The sequence below is a fragment of the Mustela erminea genome, chromosome 20 (assembly GCF_009829155.1).
Source record: "Mustela erminea isolate mMusErm1 chromosome 20, mMusErm1.Pri, whole genome shotgun sequence".
NCBI classification, from domain to species: Eukaryota; Metazoa; Chordata; class Mammalia; order Carnivora; family Mustelidae; genus Mustela; species Mustela erminea.
In genome coordinates, this window is record NC_045633.1 from 7,482,883 (window position 1) to 7,502,799 (window position 19,917).

General features: G+C 36.8%; 1 protein-coding gene across 4 annotated transcripts in view; it reads right to left on the reverse strand.

The window, feature by feature from the left end:
- The window catches only part of LOC116581395 (ATP-binding cassette sub-family A member 3-like), a 150,842-nt gene that overhangs the window by 6,880 nt on the left and 124,045 nt on the right, over nucleotides 1-19,917 (reverse strand). For 3 of the 4 annotated variants that reach the window (XM_032328564.1, XM_032328563.1, XM_032328561.1), the window contains 5 exons: nucleotides 14,998-15,123; nucleotides 14,576-14,770; nucleotides 2,277-2,464; nucleotides 1,482-1,652; nucleotides 924-1,114 (listed from right to left, as the gene is read on the reverse strand). In XM_032328564.1, the coding sequence (XP_032184455.1) occupies nucleotides 924-1,114; nucleotides 1,482-1,652; nucleotides 2,277-2,464; nucleotides 14,576-14,770; nucleotides 14,998-15,123 (871 nt within the window). Of the gene's footprint in view, nucleotides 1-667; nucleotides 762-923; nucleotides 1,115-1,481; nucleotides 1,653-2,276; nucleotides 2,465-14,575; nucleotides 14,771-14,997; nucleotides 15,124-19,917 lie in introns of those variants that run through there. The other variant, XM_032328562.1, reaches the window with a different exon arrangement.

Sequence of the window (19,917 nt, forward strand, 5' to 3'; positions counted from 1 at the left end):
TATCCAGGGAACTGTGAGAAAATAAATTTCTGTTGTTTAAGCCACCTTGTCTGTGGTATTTTATTATAGCATCCCTAGCAGACTTATACAGACTATATGGGCAAGTAATTGAGAATTATGCTCAAACATATGACTTAAGATATATAAATCATACAGATAGTCCTGATCTACAACTGCCCTACTAGTTAATATACAAAAGGTTGGTGAATACTATTGACATTTGAGCAATACAGGGATTAGTGTATATCTTTCGACTCCCCCAAAACTTAACTACTGATAGCCTACTATTGACCAGAAGCCTTACTGATGGTCAGTTAACATATGTTGTGTATGTCATATGTATTATATGCTGGATTATTACAATACAGTAAGAGAAAAGAAAATGCTATTAAGAAAACTATAAGGAAAATACATTTACAGTACTATACTTACCTAAAAAAAAATCCTTGTATAAATTGATCCATGCATTCAAACCCATGTTGTTCAAGGGTCAACTGTATTTGTTTGTGGGTTTTTTCCTGTGAAAACTTCTTATCACAACCAGGCACAAGAACTTTATAAGAACAAACATTGAAAAGGATCTCCAATGGTACGTGGGTGGCTCAGTTGGTTAGGCATCCAACTCATAATTTTGGCTCAGGTTATGATCTCAGGTTGTGAGATAAAGCCCCACATTGGGCTCCACACTCAGCATGGGTGCCTGCTTAAGATTTTCTCTCTACATCTATCCCTCTCCATCCTGGTTTGTGCATCCTCTCTCTCTAAAAATAGTTTTTTAAAAATAAAAAGGATATCAATATGGAAGATCAATAAGTATCAATATCTCACAAGAAATAGTTATTGGAGATGCCCCCAGGACGGTGAAAACAACTAATATGATTTAACACATCTCTAACAAAGTTAGCCAAACCAACCTAATTTACCTGGGAAAACTGTTGCAATGTAGGTTTTAAAATCCTCTAATTCATTCTCATCTGTATCCATCTTTAACTTAACCTTCAGAATGTAAACATTGCCAAACTTGTTCTTGAGGTGCTGAGGGCTACCCAGGCACCTGAATTTTCCCTTCACCATGATGGCCAGCCTGGTACAGAGGGCATCACATTCTTCCATGCTAGCAAAACAAGACACCAGAACGATGTAAGGCTGAAAAGATCTCCGTTGGAAGATATTTTGTAGTTCAACTTTCCAGGATTTTATAACTCTTTAAAATGGGAAGTTGCATTTGCCCATCATCATCATGGAAAGTGGAGACACTTTCAAGTACAAAGCAGTTGAAGACCAAATTCTCAAATGGAACAGATCATAAACTTTCTGCCCTCTCCTCTCAGTGAAAATTCTTAATCATTCCTTTCTCTAGGATTCAGTAGGAGTTCATACTTAGGCACATTTACTGTCCAATATTACAATCCCCAGATAATGCCCTCCCATAGCCATGAAAACACTTGCAACACTTAATCAAGCCTCCCAATAAACCACACCTGTGAGAGGTAATGATGATGACTTTGCCACTTTCACGTGCCCTTGTTACTGTGTTCCAGAGCAGACGCCGGGCCATTGGGTCCATGCCAGTTGATGGCTCATCCAGAAAGATGACTGAGGGCTTTCCCATTAGGGCAATGGCATTACTCAGTCTACGTTTGTTTCCTCCACTTCATGGTCAAGAAAGCAGAAGCAGAGATTAAATTAAGTTACAGTAATTTAATACATCAAACATCTATTTAACACATTAACAATTCGCCTGTTTCCAAAATGCTGAGTCAGGGAACAAGCAGTGGTACTAAAAATGCACCAGACCCAAAACCACCTGTATTAATCAAATCATTTTCATTTGAAACGTAGAAAGGTCACTTTTGTTTACAACATCAATTTTAGTCAGGTTATCAGTGCAATTTATAATCTTATTCTTGAGATTCCTTGGATTCCTAGATACATAAACTACATAGTGGCCAGGCTAATACAAAGAACCTTACATTTTCCTTACTTGAAAGACACAGAACAATACAGGTAGAAAAACATGTTCTTTTGTAATTCAATGGCTACAATTCTAATAGCACCAAGATTTTGAGTTCCATCTCTGCAAAGGGAAGATACGATACTGTCTAGGTCTGCTTTACTGCAGTCATCTAAACCCTGGCAGGGCACGAGATTGCTTCACAGTTGCCTCTGTCTGTCAGTGGAACTCTGGTTAAACAGTCGGCACCCATTCCAAAGAGCAGAAACACAGGAGACTCATCAATATTAGCTGCAATGAGAGCACAAGTGTAATATCTCACCTGTAAGTGTAAATAAACTTGTCAGCATAGAGTTCCAGATTCAGTGACTGCAACAATTTATTCACATATTGTGTAATCTGGGTCTCAGGAACCCCCCACAACCTGGCATACATGACCATAATTTCCCGGGCAGTCATGTAATCCAGCAAAGCATCAAACTGTGGACAATAGCCCATTTTTGACCTTACCTGAAATAAGAGAATAACGATGGATACAATTCAACTATCTTACTGAGCATATAGTAAATACAGATAAGATAGAAGACCTGTAGTTCTCCAGCTCATGCATCTAAACAGGTTAGAACTCACAGAGTTTTTCCAAAGAATTTCTCCTCCAGTGATTATGAATCATTCCAACTGGAGGTTACTGTCATATATTGGAACACATTTGTGCAAGACTATGGATTTTTCTATAATGATGCTATCTCCATATATATGCCATAATCAATCTATGAAATAAGTGGAAAATAATCTTAAATTAACAGTACACCTATTTACATAAGTATATTCACCTGGAAAAGCAGAATGAGCTAGAAAGAGGTTAGTCTACCATTGGCTCAACCTTTTCTAGAGGAAATTCTGATGACCCTAAAAAGCAAGAGATTTAAACAACCAGTGTGATGTACAATGTTAATAACTGAGTGGATATTTTTGAATAATGGTACCTTGTTTTCTAAGTCTTCATTGGTTTAGTCTCAAGGGATGCTAGGATAACTGAAGACTGTCTAGAAGGAGATGTTCAACAATAATATCTAGGTTCAGCTCAGTGACATCCTACTTTCTGATAATGGCAGTAGATAGTTGGGCAGTAACAGTGTCTTCCGCAGCTCTTTTATATGCCATATGACTTTATGACTATCGTTTAAAATGTAGGTGAATAGAACTAAGATCCTAGCTCTTATTTCAGCCATCTGTTGATGGTAAAGGAAGACTCAGTGTACTATAAAAATTTTATAATATTTAGACAAAATATCTGACTAAAATTTTAGTTAAAATCAGTAATAAAAACAATGAATATTTTAAAAACCTCTATACAAGTTTTAAAACAAATTTCTAAGACTACACTCAATTCAGGTGTTAAAACTCAATACATCTTGCAATATTTTGAACAAAAAATATTTTGATGCAGTAAGAAGGCCACTTTAAACAGTGAAAGCTTATTAATTAAATAAATAATTCATTTGTATTTCCCTGATGGCTGTTGATGTTGAACATTTTTTCATGTGTCTGTTAGCCATTTGTATGTCTTTCATGGAGAAAGGTCTGTTCATATCTTCTGTCCATTTTTTGACTGGATTATTTGTTTTTTGGGTGTGGAGTTTGGTAAGTTCTTTATAGATCCTGGATACCAGTCCTTTATCTGAAATGTCATTTGCAAATTTCTTCTCCCATTCCATGCATTGTCTCTTAGTTTTGTTTTACTGTTTCCTTTGATGTGAAGAAGTTTTTTATCTTGATGAAGTCCCAAAAGTTCATTTTTGCTTCCGGTTCCCTTGCCTTTGGGGACATGTCTTGTCTTGTCACTGTGGCCGATGTCAAAGAGGTTACTGCCTATGTTCTCATCTGGGATTTGGATGGATTCCTGTCTCACATTGAGGTCTTTCACTCATTTTGAGTTTATCTTTGTGTATGGTGTAAGAGAATGGTCAAGTTTCATTCTTCTGCATGTGGTTGTCCAGTTTTCCCAGCACCACTTATTTAAGAGACTGTCTTTTTTCCATTGGATGTTCTGTCCTGGTTTGTTGAAGATTAGTTGACCATAGAATTGAGGGTCCATTTCTGGGCTCTCTATTCTGTTCCATTGGCCTATAGGTCTGTTTTCATGCTAGAACAATATTGTCTTGATGCTTACAGCTTTGTAATATAACTTGAAGTCAGGCAATGTGATGACCCCAGCTTTGGTTTCCTTTTTCAATATTCCCCTGGTGATTCGGGGAACTTTTCTGGATCCATACAAATTTTACAATTATTTGTTTCAGCTCTGTGAAAAATGCCAATGGTATTTTCGTAAGAATTGCCCTGAAAGCATAGATTGCTCTGGGTAGCATAGACATTTTCACAATGTTTATTCTTCCAATTCGTGAGCATGGAATCACTTTGTGTCTTCCTCCATTTCCTTCATTAGTGTTCTGTAGTTCCTAGAGTATAGATCCTTTACCTCTTTGGTTAGGTTTATTTCTAGGTATCTTATGGGTTTTGGTGCTATTGAAATGGAACTGATTCCTTAATTCATCTTTCTTAAATTACATTTTTAGTGTATAGAAATTCAACTGATTTCTGTGCATTGATTTTGTATCCCGCCATGTTGCTGAATTGCTGTATGAGTTCTAGAAACCTGGGGGTGGAGTCTTTTTGGTTTTCCACATAAAGTATCACATCATCTGTGAAGAGAGAGATTTTGACTTCCTCTTTGCCAATTTGAATGCCTTTTATTTCTTTTTGTTGTCTGATTGCTCAGGCTAGGACTACTAGTACTATGTTGAACAATAATGGTGAGAGTGGGCATCCCTGTTGTGTTCCTGACCTTAAGGATAAAGCTTACAATGAGATACCACCTTATCATAGTTAGAATGGCAAAAATTAACAAAACAGGAAGCAACAAGTGCTGGCAAGGATTTGGAGACAGGAGAACCCTCTTACACTGTTGGTAGGAATGCAAGCTGGTACAGCCACTCTGGAAAACATTATTTCCACAAGGTGTTAAAAATAAAGCTACCCTATGACCCAGAAATTGCACTACTAGATATTTACCCCAAAGATGCAGATGTAGTGAAAAGGGGCATATGCACCCCTATGTCCATAGCAGCAATATCCACAATAGCCAAACTGTGGAAGATGCTGAGATGTCCTTCAGTGGATGAATGGATAAAGAAGATGTGGTTCATAAATACAATGGAATATTTCTAAGCCATCAGAAAGGATGAATACCTACCATTTGCACTGACATAGATGGAAGTTGAGGGTAGTATGCAAAGTGAAATAAATCAAGCAGAGAAAGACTATTATCATATGGTTTCATTCATATGTGGAGCATAATAAATAGTGCCGAGCACCATAGGGGAAGAGGGGGAAAACTAAATGGGAATAAATCAGAAAGAGAGACAAACCATGAGAGACTCTTAACTCTGGGAAACAAACTGAGGGTTACAGAAGGGAGGGACTGGAAGGATGGAGTAACTGGGTGACAGGTACCGAGGAGGACATGTGTTGTGATGAGCACTGGGCATTATACACAACTCATGAATTGATGAACACTATATCAAAAACTGTATGTTGATTAACTGAACACATAAAATTTTTTTAAATGTAAAAAATATAATTTAGAAGTTAACTCATAACATTAAAAAAAAAACAGATTCAGCAGATTCTGGAAAGATGGCAAAGTAGGAAGCTCTAATTTATCTCCCCATCTAGACTATATTACACTGGCAGAATCTGACTGATAGAACTATTTTGGAACTCTGGAGTATATTGAACGCTTTGGAATTCCAAGAGAAGATTTAGACCATAAATTGGGGTTAATTTTAATCAATTCCAGCTTTTGGCACACTAGCACTTACCATCCTTTATTCCTAGCACTACAGTAGCATCTGTGCATATGTTCCTGGAGCAGCTTGCAAAGAGCTGGGGGAGCCAGATGGCCTAAAGGGATCCTGTCCTCCAAATATTGGGCCTCTGTGTTCTAATTGCTTATTGCTGCTTCTTTCACAAACAGGAAAGTAGAGCCCATTCAAAGGAAGAAAATAAGTCAATAGACACTGTCCCTGAGTAAGACCTGATGATAGATCTGTTATACAAATACTTTAAAACTACTTTCTTTTGCAAATATCTTCTCCCATTCTGTCAGTTGTCTTTTGGTTTTGTTAACTGTTTCCTTTGCTGTGCAAAAGGGATCTTGATAAAATCCCAACAGTTCATTTTTGTCCTTGCTTCGCTTGCGTTTGGCTACGTTCCTAGGAAGATGTTGCTGCGGCCGAGGTTGAAGAGTTTGCTGCCTGTGTTCTCCACAAGGATTTTTTTAAATTTATTTTTTATTTATTTTCAGCATAACAGTATTCATTATTTTTGCACCACACCCAGTGCTCCATGCAATCCGTGTCCTCTATAATACCCACCACCTGGTACCCTAACCTCCCAACTCCCGCCACTTCAAAACCCTCAGATTCTTTTTCAGAGTCCATAGTCTCTCATGATTCGCCTCCCCTTCCAATTTACCCCAACTCCCTTCTCCTCTCTAACTCCCCATATCCTCCATGCTCTTTGTTATGCTCCACAAATAAGTGAAACCATATGATAACTGACTCTCTCTGCTTGACTTATTTCACTCAGCATCATCTCTTCCAGTCCTGTCCATGTTGCAACAAAAGTTGGGTATTCGTCCTTTCTGATGGAGGCATAATACTCCATAGTGTATATGGACCACATCTTCCTTATCCATTCGTCTGTTGAAGGGCATCTTGGTTCTTTCCACAGTATGGCGACCGCGGCCATTGCTGCTATAAACATTGGGGTACAGATGGCCCTTCTTTTCACGACATCTGTATCTTTGGCATAATTACCCAGTAGTGCAATTGCAGGGTCATAGGGAAGCTCTATTTTTAATTTCATGAGGAATCTCCACACTGTTCTCCAAAGAGGCTGCACCAACTTGCACTCCCACCAACAGTGGAAGAGGGTTCCCCTTTCTCCACATCCCCTCCAACACATGTTGTTTCCTGTCTTGCTAATTTTGGCCATTCTAAGTGGTGTAAGGTGATATCTCAATGTGGTTTTAATTTGAATCTCCCTGAGGGCTAGTGATGATGAACATTTTTTCATGTGTCTGATAGCCATTTGTATTTCACTGGAGAAGTGTCTGTTCATATCTTCTGCCCATTTTTTGATATGATTATCTGTTTTGTGTGTGTTGAGTTTGAGGAGTTCTTTACAGATCCTGGATATGAACCTTTTGTCTGTACTGTCATTTGCAATTATATTCTCCCATTCTGTGGGTTGCCTCTTTGTTTCTTTTGTTGACTGTTTCCTTTGCTGTGCAGAAGCTTTTTTTTTAATCTTTTTTTTATTTTTTATTTTTTTATAAACATATAATGTATTTTTATCCCCAGGGGTACAGGTCTGTGAATCGCCAGGTTTACACACTTCACAGCACTCACCATAGCACATACCCTCCCCAATGTCCATAACCCCATCCCCCTCTCCTGACCCCCCTCCCCCCAGCAACCCTCAATTTGTTTTGTGAGATTAAGAGTCTCTTATGGTTTGTTTCCCTCCCGATCCCATCTTGTTTCATTTATTCTTTTCCTACCCCCCAAGCCCCCCACGTTGCATCTCCACTTCCTCATATCAGGGAGATCATATGATAGTTGTCTTTCTCTGACTGACTTATTTCACTAAGCATGATACCCTCTAGTTCCATCCACATCGTCGCAAATGGCAAGATTTCATTTCTTTTGATGGCTGCATAGTATTCCACTGTATTATATATACCGCATCTTCTTTATCCCTTCATCTGTTGATGGACATCTAGGTTCTTTCCATAGTTTGGCTATTGTAGACATTGCTGCTATAAACATATGGATGCACGGGCCCCTTAGGATCACTACATTTGTATCTGTAGGGTAAATACCCAGTAGTGCTATTGCTGGGTCATAGGGTAGTTCTATTTTCAACTTTTTGAGGAGCCTCCATGCTGTTTTCCAGAGTGGTTGCACCAGCTTGCATTCCCACCAACAGTGTAGGAGGGTTCCCCTTTCTCCACATCCTCGCCAGCATCTGTCATTTCCTGACTTGTTAATTTTAGCCATTCTGACTGGTGTGAGGTGATATCTCATTGTAGTTTTGATTTGTATATCCCTGATGCCAAATGATATGGAGCACTTTTTCATGTGTCTGTTGGCCATCTGGATGTCTTCTTTGCAGAAATGTCTGTTCATGTCCTCTGCCCATTTCTTGATTGGATTATTTGTTCTTTGGGTGTTGAGTTTGCTAAGTTTTTATAGATTTTGGACACTAGCCCTTTATCTGATATGTCGTTTGCAAATATCTTCTCCCATTCTCTCAGTTGTCTTTTGGTTTTAACTGTTTCCTTTGCTGTGCAAAAGCTTTTGATCTTGATGAAATCCCAAAAGTTCATTTTTGCTTTTGTTTCCTTTGCCTTTGGAGACATATCTTGAAAGAAGTTGCTGTGGCTGATATCGAAGAGGTTACTGCCTATGTTCTCCTCTAGAATTCTGATGGATTCCTATCTCATGTTGAGGTCTTTTATCCATTTCAAGTTTATCTTTGTGTATGGTGTAAGAGAATGGTTGAGTTTCATTCTTCTACATATAGCTGTCCAGTTTTCCCAGCACCATTTATTGAAGAGACTGTCTTTTTTCCACTGTATATATTTTCCTGCTTTGTCGAAGATTATTTGACCATAGAGTTGAGGGTCCATATCTGGGTTCTCTACTCTGTACCACTAGTCTATGTATCTGTTTTAATGCCAGTACCATGCTGTCTTGGTGATCACAGCTTTGTAGTAAAGCTTGAAATCGGGTAACGTGATGCCCCCAGTTTTGTTTTTCTTTTTCAACATTTCCTTAGTGATTTGGGGTCTCTTCTGATTCCATACAAATTTTAGGATTATTTACTCCAGCTTTTTGAAAAATAACAGTGGAATTTTGATCAGAATGGCTTTAAAAGTATAGATTGCTCTAGGCAGTATAGACGTTTTAACAATGTTTATTCTTCTGATCCAAGAGCATGGAATGGTCTTCCATATTTTTGTGTCTTCTTCAATTTCTTTCATGAGTGTTCTTTAGTTCCTCGAGTACAGATCCTTTACCTCTTTGGTTAGGTTTATTCCCAGGTCATACCAAATACTTCTTAATTACAGTGTGAAGAAGTTAAAAATGAATTACAAAATAAAACTAGAAAATTCATAAATTTTTAGAAATTGAACACCCTTTTAATCAAGGGATCAAAGAAGAAATCACAAAGAATATTAGAAAAATGTAGCGATGAATGAAAATGAAAGCAGAATGTACCAAAACCTATATGGCTCAGGAAAGCACTGCTTAAGAGCCAAAGTGTAGGGGTGCCTGGGTGGCTCAGTGGTTTGGGCTGCTGCCTTCGGCTCGGGTCATGATCTCAGGGTCCTGGGATTGAGCCCTGCATCGGGCTCTCTGCTCCGCAGGAAGCCTGCTTCCCTCTCTCTCTTTCTCTCTCTCTCTCTGCCTGCCTCTCTGCCAACTTGTGATCTCTGTCTGTCAAATAAAAACAAACAAACAAAAAAAAGAGCCAAAGTGTAGCTTTAAACAGTTACACTAAAAAATAACATCTCAAATCCACAGTCTAACTTTTCAACTCAAGGAAACATAAAAAGAAGAAACTAAACACAAAGCTAGCAGAACGCAGGAAGTAATAGAGCAGAGCAGAAATAAATGAAACAGAAAAGAGAAAAATAAAGAACATCAGTGAAACCAAAAGTTGGTTCTTTGAAAAGATAAAAAAATTGACAAACCTGTAGCTAAACAGACTAAGGGGCGGGGGGAGGCAAGGCCCAATGCTTCACAACATCGGATTTGGCAATGATTTCTTAAATATGACACCAAAGGCAATGAAAAGGCTGGACTTCATGAAAATTCAAAAATGTTGTGCATCAAAAAAACACTATCAACAAAGTAAAAATGCAACCCACAGAATGGGAGGAAGAAACTAAATTTTTAAAAAAGATTTTATTTATTTATTTGACACACAGAGAGAGATCACAAGTAGGCAGAGAGAGAGAGAGGGAAGCAGGCTCCCCACTGAGCAGAGAGCCTGATGCGGGTTTCTATCCCAGGACCCTGAGATCATGACCTGAACCGAAGGCAGAGGCTTAACCCACTGAGTCACCCAGGTGCCCTGAAGAAACTAAATTTTATACCCCATAAGAGATCAATACCTGGGATTTATAGAGAAGACCTAAAAGTCAACAACAAAACAACAGACTGATTCAAAAATGGGTTAAGGAGTTGAATAGACATTTCTTCAAAGAATATAAACAAATGGCCAACAAGCAAGAAAATAGGCAAATCAAAACAACAATGAAATATTACTTTGCATTCATCATGAGATGCTCTCTCAGAACATTTTGAAATGATCATGTGATTTTAACCTTTTATTCTATTACTGTAGTCCATCACACTTATTGATTCTATTTCCTGAATTATCTTTGAATCTTAAGGATGAATACCACTTGATATAGGTGCATGATGCTTGAATTGCACTACTGAATTCGGTTTACTAGTATTTTGTTGAGAACACTTGCATCTATATTCACCTTCATACTGGCCTATGGTTTCCTTTTATTGTAGTGTCCTTATATGGGCTTTGGTGTGAGAATAATTCTGACTTCGTAAACTGAGTGTGAAAGTGTTACCTTCAATTTTTTGGAAGATTTGGGGAAGAAGTGGCATTAATTCTTTAAACGTTTGGTAGAATTCACCACTGAAATCATCTGGTCTTGGGCTTTTCTTTCTTAGAGGAGGTTTGATTATTACTACAATTTCCATAGTCATTATTGGTCTGTTTGGATTTTATATAGCCAGAAGGAGAATTTCCAGACCATATAATAACTCTATTTTGGAGGGGAACTGACATAAAGTTTTCCACATCAGTATCTTTTTTAAATTGTTAAGACTTGTTTTGTGACCTAACATGTCATCCAGACATGTCATCTAACATACTACTCATGTGCTTGAAAAGAATGTATATTCTTTTGCTGTTAGGTTTAAAGTTCCGTTTGTCAGGTCCATTTTGATTTATAATGCTGGTTAAATTCACTCTTAACTGATTTTCTGTCTGGGTGTTCTATCCATTATTGAGGTTTCCTGTTATTGTATCAGTTTCTTTTTTCAGATCTGTAGATATTCATATAGTTAGGTGTTCTGATGTTGGGTGCATATATATTTACAATTATTATATCCTCCTATTGAAATGACACTTTTTATCATTAGTGTCTCCTGAGAGTTTTAATTAGTTTACTTTGTCTGACATAAGTCTAGTCATTCCTGCTTTCTTTTGCTTACCAATTGTATGAAATATGTTTCCTTAACTTCACTTTCAGTCAATGTGTATCCTTGAATCTGAAAGAGTTTTTTGTAGACACATCATAGTTGGATTTTTTTTTCATTTTCTTTTTTCCTTTTTTTAAAATTTAAGTTCAATTAGCCAAGGTATAGTTAGTTTTTGATATAATGTTCATTGATTCATTAGTTGAATATAACACCCAGTGCTCATTCTATCACATGCGCTCTTTAATTCCCATGACCCAGTTACCCCATTACCCCACCCACCTCCCTTTCTACAACCCTCAGTTTGTTTCCTGGAGTCAAGTGTCTCACACTGTTTGTCTCCCTCTCTTATTTTTTTCCCATTCAGTTTTCCCTCCCTTCCCCCATTGTCCTCTGCACTATTCCTTATGTTCCACATATGAATGAGGCAGTCCTAAGAGAGAAATACATAACCATCCAAGCATCTCTCAAAAAATTAGAAAAATCCCAAATGCATGAGGTAAACTTACACCTAAAGGACCTGGAGAAAGAAAAGCAAATAAAGCCTAAGCCAAGCAGGAGAGGAGAAATAATAAAGATTAGAGCAGAAATCGATGAAATAGAAATCAGAAAAATAGCAGAACCATAAGTGAAACTAGAAGCTGATTCTTAGAAAGAATTAATAAGATCACAGTTGAATCTTATCCATTCAGCCTGTTTTTTTCTGGTGGGGGGTGGTGGAGTTTAGTCTGTTGAGACTTACTGATAGAGAAAGATTTGTCATTGCCATTTTGTTAACTGTTTTTTATTTGTCTTATAGTTCTCTGTCCCTCTTTTTCTCTCTCGCTGTATTCCTTTGTGTGTCATTGTTGTTGCTTTTTGATTGACTGACTGACTGATAGGTGTTAATTCCTTTTCCTTTTCTTTAATGTAACTTCTTAGATATTTTCTTTGTGGTTACCAGGGCTTACACAAAATGTTTTATCACAGTCTCTTTTAAGCTCTTTTTAACAACTTAAATTCTCTGCTTTTTTCTTTTTCCTCTACATTATATGCTATTTATGTCATAATTTATATCTACCTGTCTTGTATTATACATCCATTAACATAACTTAGTTATAGCTGTTTAAATAATTTTTTCTTTTCTATTTTTCTAAGATTTTATTTATTTGACAGAGAAAGACACAGCAAGCCATCCTAGGATCGTGGGATCACAATCTGAGCCAAAGGCAGATAGATGCCTAACAACTAAGCTGCCAGGCGCCCCTAAATACTTTTTTAACTTTTACAGTATAATTAAAAGCAATTTACCCACCACCCATATAGTAAAACATTTCTGGTTTTGATCTTTATCAACGAGCTTCATATTTTGTTAGGCTCTCATATTGTTTTCTATCTTTTCTTTTAACTTGAAGAACCCTGTTTAGTTTTTTTGTTTTGTCTTGTTTTTGTTTTGTTGTTGTTGTTTTTTGGAAGAGTCTTCTAGTGGTGTTAAATTCCCTCAGCTTTCGTTTGTCTGAGATCTCCCCTATACTGAAGTACACATTTGCTGGGTATAGTACTCTTTGTTGGCTATTTTTGTCTTTCAGCACTCTGTTTTGTTTATTTTTATTTTTATTTTTTTGACTATATCACCCCACTCACTTCTAGCCTGTTTCTGCTGAACAATTTTATGAACATTTATGGGGGTTCTCTTGTATGTAACAAGTCACTTTCCTCTTGCCATTTGCAAAATTCTTTGTATTTAACTTTTCATAACTTGATTATGTGTCTCAGTGTGGGTTTCTTTGGATGTACATTTTTCTTTTAATGCTTTGGTCTTCTAGATCTGATGCCTATGTCCTTCCCCAGTTTTGCAGTTTTTATCTCTTATTTTGAATAAGTTTTCTGCTCCTTTCTCTTTCTTCCTTCTTAAGCTTCTGTAATGCATATATTGGTCCTCCTGATAGTGTCCCTTATGTTTCTTATGCTATCTTCACTTTTTTCATTTCTTTTCCTTTCTCTCTTATCAGAGGATTTCCACTGACTTGTCTTTGTAATCTTACCCTTTCTTCTGCTTGATGTAGTCCACTGCTGAATTTCTCTATTGAATTTTTCAGTTCAGTTGTTAGATTCTTCAGATATATGATTTTTGATACTTTTATGCTTCTCTTTATTGAAATTCTCATTTAGATCATGCTTTGATATCCTGAACTTGGTTAGCATACTTAAAATCATTGCTTTGAACTCTCCAGCAGATAAATCACCTATCTCATTATGGTCTTTTCTGGATATTTACCTTGCTCTTTTGTTTACAATATATTTCACTGTCTCTTCCTTTTTCCTCTCTATATTGCATTAAATAAATTAATTAAATAAAAAAGCCAACTCTCCCTGCCTAGATAAGTTGGCCTTACATAGAAGAAATCATCTGGCCAGGGGTTCTCCAAACCTCTTAAAACTTTGTGCTTGTCAAAACCACTGCTTATGTTAGTGACCCTGGGAGATTAGAGTGTATCAAATCCCATCAAGCAGAGGAAGTGCCCACAAGTTCATTCAGGTTCCTGGAAGAATACTAATTGCTTGCCCCATTAGTTCCCAGATGCAGATTAATTTGAAGTTCAACTTTTTTTGGGATGTTAGATCTGTAGTCTAGCCCCTCCTGGCAAGAAACGGAGCTGGGTATGTTGGCCTACTTGCTTTTACTGAGCCATCCTGTCAGACCCAGAGCTAGATCTGGGGACCAGTCCCTGGGGTGGAAGCCATAAAAACTGAGGAGCTACATGTATGGTTTAAACTTTTCAATCCTCAGGCAGAAGCTGGGAATTGGGGATTCCCTCCTGAATATAAGACACTGTGTTGTAGGTGGGGTTTACAGAGAGAATGTGTTTCAGCTTATCCTACCCTTTTTTATGTGAGTATTTCCTCAATTGTATGATGTGTAAGAATCTACCAATTCATTTCTGGATTTCTCGCAGAAGGAAATGATCTCTGTGTAACTATTTATTCAGTGTATCCATGGAATGAGGGAAAGTTAGGAGCCTCCTATTTCACCATCTCATTCTCTAGTAGTTTCAAAGAACAGTAAAGACACTCTTGTCTTAGATTCTCAGAGTAAGGCTGCTCTTATTATCCTATCACTTCCCTCAAAAATGTATTTCTCCCTCTGAAATCCGCTGGCTGAGTCAACAGTATCAGTATCACTACCTGCCATGATTCCTACCTATCACTTTCCACTACTTTCCTCTTGTCTCTCCCCCAAGTAATCATGCTACTCACATCTCAGATAGTAATCATGTCTTACCTCTAGAAGATTTTTGGTGATACTTAAGTTCTCAATAAACACATCCCCAGAGGTAGCAGTCTCTTCTCCAGTCAATATTTTGAAGGTAGTAGTTTTTCCAGCTCCATTTAATCCAAGCAATCCAAAGCATTCCTTCTTTTGGATTCCAAGGGAGATATTTCTGACAGCCAAAACAGCTGGCCATGTAAAATATATCTTAAAAAATACAGAAAACACAATGTAGCAAAAGATATGTATAGGTTAAATTAAAAAAAAATACATCAGACCCCTATGGACCACTATGGACCTCATACAACTTCACAAAAACTCTCCTACTCTGTTGGACTAATACACAGATTCAGAAGACCACAGTGAGCCCTTGACGCTCATGACATGATCTTTAATAGGAATGAAATCATAAATTGGCCATTGAACAATATTACCTTTGTGAGTTCCTTAATAAGTACTGTGAAATTCAGGGATTCCTGAGGTTGCTCCAGGATTCTGTTTCTCTCAGCTTGCACATCATCATCTTCAGATTCCCCAGATAATTCTGTGGACACTATTTCCTATATTTTCAAAAACAGCATCACAGAGATGGAGACCTCTTAGACATCTAGTCTAGATAACTGATTGACTTCAGGAAGGCTTAACTGGGGATTAATCTCAAACATGTCAGAAAAGAAATTTCAAATCATTCCCCAAAAACTTCCTACATACCTGTCACACTGTCGTGTATATGACATATACAATAGGGGATATACCTATCCCCTATTTCCGAAGTTTAAAAACTATACTCCTACCCAGAGAGCAAGTAGTTTGTTCCTATCAAAACGGACACTTCATCAAAAACTGGATCCATGGGCTCCTGGGTGGCTCCAGTTGGTTAAGTGACTGCCTTTGGCTCAGGTTGTGATCCTGGAGTCCGGGATCGAGTCCCACATTGGGCTTTCTGCTCAGTGGAGAGTCTGCTTCTCCTGCTGACCTCTCTCCTCTCATGCTCTCTCTCTCTCTCTCTCAAATAAATAAATAAAATCTTGGGGAAAAAACTGGAACCACAACACACTATAAATTATAACCAAATACTATTTGCTAATTACATTTATTTTATAAAATATCAATACAACTAGGAATAGGGAAGATTAACTCTTTCTTTTCTGAGAGGAAGAGTGGAATCCAAGGACCATTTCACAAGGTAAATAAACTGAATTTTAAAAAGTAAATAGGAGTTAATTAGGAGACTTATAATGGGAAGGGAGAAAAAAGGGCAGGGCATTCCACATGGTAAAAGAGTATGAAAGAATAATCTAAGATATGTCCATTACCCTATTTTAATTTTTAACTTCCTGTTTTGAAAAAATTTTGATTTATAGACAATTATAAACACAGGATAATTCCAGTATGCATTTTAGCCTTCTAATGTTAACACCTTACACAGTCACGGTACACTGATCAAAATAAAGAAATTAACATTGGTTCAATTCTAGGAACTACAGATTTTATTGTAGTTTAGTGCAAAATATGCTGAATAATTTTAATGCCACTTTTAGTCTAAACTTTTAAAGAACGACATATCCAGACAAGTGCATAAATCATAACCTACATCTTAATGATTTTTCACAAGGTGAACATATTTATGTAACCACCTCTGATAAAGAAAACAGAGCATTATCTCAACAGTAACTGGAATCCTGACTTGTAACTCCAAATATTATATATTAGTTTTGTCTGTTTTTGAAATTTATATGAATGGAATTCTACTTTATTTTTTAATTTTTAAATTAAGTTTAATTCCAGTAAACACAGAGCTTTAAATTGGTTTTTGGTGTATAATATAGTGATTCGACAATTCTACATATGACTCAAGTTCATTGTGATGTGTACTCTTAATCCCCTTCACCTATTTCACCCATTCCACCCACCAACCTCACCTCTGGTGACTGTGAGTTTGTTCTCTATAGTTAAGAGTCTGTTTCTTGGTCTGACAGTCTCTTTCTCTTAAAAGAATTCTACTTTATGTAACTTTTCTGTGTCTGGCTTCTTTGGGGCAATATGATAGTTGTGTTATTATTCCATGCTGTTTCATATGAGTTTATAGCCTGCTTCTTCTTATTGCTATATTCTATTATGAGAACAGACATTTCTTTTGTTATGTTATTCATCATACAGTACGTCATTAGTTTTTGATGTAGCATCCCTGGATTCATTTTTGTATATAACACCCTGGGCTCATTACAACACATGCCTTCCTTAATAACCATGATGAGGCTAACCCATTCCCCCCCCAACCTGTCTCCCCTCTGAAACCCTCAGATTATTTCCCAGAATCCATAATCAGTCATGGTTCACACTCCTCTCTGATTTCTCCCCCACTTCAGTTTTCCCTTCTTTCCCCTAATGCCCATTATATGACTGACAAACATGTGGTCTGCTTCTTTCTCTTTTTTAAAGGGGGTCTATATGAATAATGCTGTGTGAACATTCTTGTAAATGTCTTTTGGTGAACATGAGCCTGCATTTATGTTGGATTTATACCTAGAAGGGGAGCTTCTGGGTCTGAGTATGTGCTCATTTTCATAAACATATGAAGACAATACTTTAGAAGGTAATGCCAGACAGTTTTCTAAAGAGTGATCAGTTTATATTCCCAACACCAGTGTTTGAGATTTCTAGTCATTCTGCAGCCTCAGCACTTACTATTTTTATGAGTATGCTGTGGTGTCCTTTAGTGGCTTTAATTAACATTTACTGATGACTACTAATGTTGTGAATTTTTACGTATATTTATTGCATATTTGGATATTCTTTTCTGTAAAGTCAGTGTCTCAAGTCTTTTGCCCACTTTTAAATTGGGCTTTCTGTCTTTTTCTTACTAATTAACAATTCAAAAATCTTTTTCCAGTTGGTGACTTGCCTTTTCATTCACTTGATGTCTTTTGATAATGATGCCCTCACTATCATGAAGGTATTTGTTATGTTTTTGTTCTAAAAGTTTATTATTTTACCTTTCACATTTAGATCTACAGAAAAGTTGTTAAGTTACAAATTATTTGTACAGAGTAAGACAGGAGTCAACTTCCTTATTCTCAATGTGGATAACCAACTGGATCAGCACCATTAATTGAAAAGAATATCCTTTCTCCACTGCATTATGTGTCAATGTTGTCATATATCAGGTGACCACATATTTGTGCATCTATTTCTAGACATTCTATTCCATTTGTTCTTGAATTTTAGCATGTGTCAGAATCAGCTGGATGGCTTATAAAACATAAAATAAAACCAAAAGCTTCTGATTTTAGTAGGTCTGGGGTGGGGTCCAAGAACTTGCATTTCCTTTTTTTTTTTTTTAATTTGACAGACAGAGATTACAAGTAGGCAGAGTGGCAGGCAGAGAGAGTGGGGGAAGCAGGCTCCCTGCTGAGCAGAGAGCCCAATGTGGGGCTCGATCCCAGGACCCTGAGATCATGACCTGAGCCGAAGGCAGAGGCTTTAACCCATTGAGCCACCCAGGTGCCCCAAGAACTTGCATTTTTAAAAAAGAAAAATTCCAAGCTACTACAAAAAACCATGCCTTAAGGAAAATTATTTTTCTAATACATTGTTTTATTTGTCTGTTTTAGTTACTATAGTTTATTTAAAAAAATACTTATATATGGTAGTGTTAGTGCACCACTTTTGTTCTCCTTCAACACTTCCTTGGCTATCCTTGGCATTTTGCATTTCCATGCAAACTTTAGAATCAGCTGATCATTTTCCACACACAAACATGTACACACAAAAATACCCACTAGCATTTTGATTGGAATTGTTTTGAATCTTTAGATCAATTTGGGAAAAAACTATCATTTTCCCAATATTGGGTTTTCCAAAGCAAGTACATGGTATTCCTTCATTTATAGGTCTTCTTCAATCTTTCAATACTGTTTTGTACTTCTCCATATAAAGGTCTTGTATAAATTCTGTTAGACTTATTCCTAGATACTTTTTCTTTTTATGTTATTTGAATAACAACATTTGACATGTCACTTGTTTGTGGCTTATATATGGATATATAACTGATTTTTCTATACAGACTTTGTATTTAGCATATTAATTTTAACATTTCATTCCTTTAACTATGTACACAATGGTGTCATTTGTAAATAATGAATTTTTAAATTTTTATAATTTTATGCTCATCATTTTTTTTCTTGCCCTATTGCATTAATACCTATAATAGCTTGGATAAAAATTGAATTTAAAAATGGAATAAAAGAGGGCACCTGGGTGGCTCAGTGGGTTCAGCCGCTGCCTTTGGCTCAGGTCATGATCTCAGGGTCCTGGGATTGAGTCCCGCATCGGGCTCTCTGCTTGGCAGGGAGCCCGCTTCCTTCTCTCTCTGCCTGCCTCTCTGCCTACTTGTGGTCTCTCTTTGTCAAATAAATAAATAAATAAAATCTTTTAAAAAAATGGAATAAAAGGGAATAAAAGGTATAGCATAGGGAATATAGTTAATGGTGTTGCAGTAGTGTTGTATGGTGACAGATGGTAGCTACACTTGTGGTAAGCATAGCATAACATATAAACTTGTGAACTTACTATGTTGACACTTGAAACTAATCTAACATTGTTCAACTTGGGTCATGATCCTAGGGTCCTGGGATCAAGCTCTGCAGTGGGTTCCCTGCTCAGTGCAGAGCCTGCTTCTCCCTCTCCCTCTGCCTGCCACTTCTCCTGCTTGTGCTCTCTGTCAGGTAAATAAATGAAATCTTAAAAAAAAATAATATTATTTGATGTAGATTCTTCTTGTGGTTACTTTTTACCATATTAAGGAAGTTCCTTTCTGGTTTTGGTTTGCTAAAGAATTTTATAAGAAATATAATTTTATCAAATCTTTTTTCTGAATCTCTCAGGACTGTAATTGTTTTTCTGATTTTTCTTATTAATATAGTGAATTATGTTTTATTAGTATGATGACTTAAAGTGTTACACTGTTAACTTAAATTGAATTTAAGTTAAAAATTAAGAAAAAATAAAGTGTTACACTATGCTTGCATTCCTGTAATAAACCTTACCAGGTGATGAATTCAAACTAACATTTTTGTGAAGGATTTTTGCATCTGTGTCCATAAATATAATTCATCTGTAATTTTTCTGTTTTGTAGCATTATTTATAGCTATTATTCTCTAAGTTATTATGGCCTCACAAGACAGTAAGACAGAAAAATAAAGGTAAGAAAATAAATCAATAAAATAGAAAACAAAACATATAACAGAGAAGTAAAAAATTCAAAAGTTGGTTCTTCGGAGAGATTAACTGGTTAAACAAACACCTATCAAGAGTAATTAAGAAAACAAGGTTGGGGGTGCAGAAAAACTAC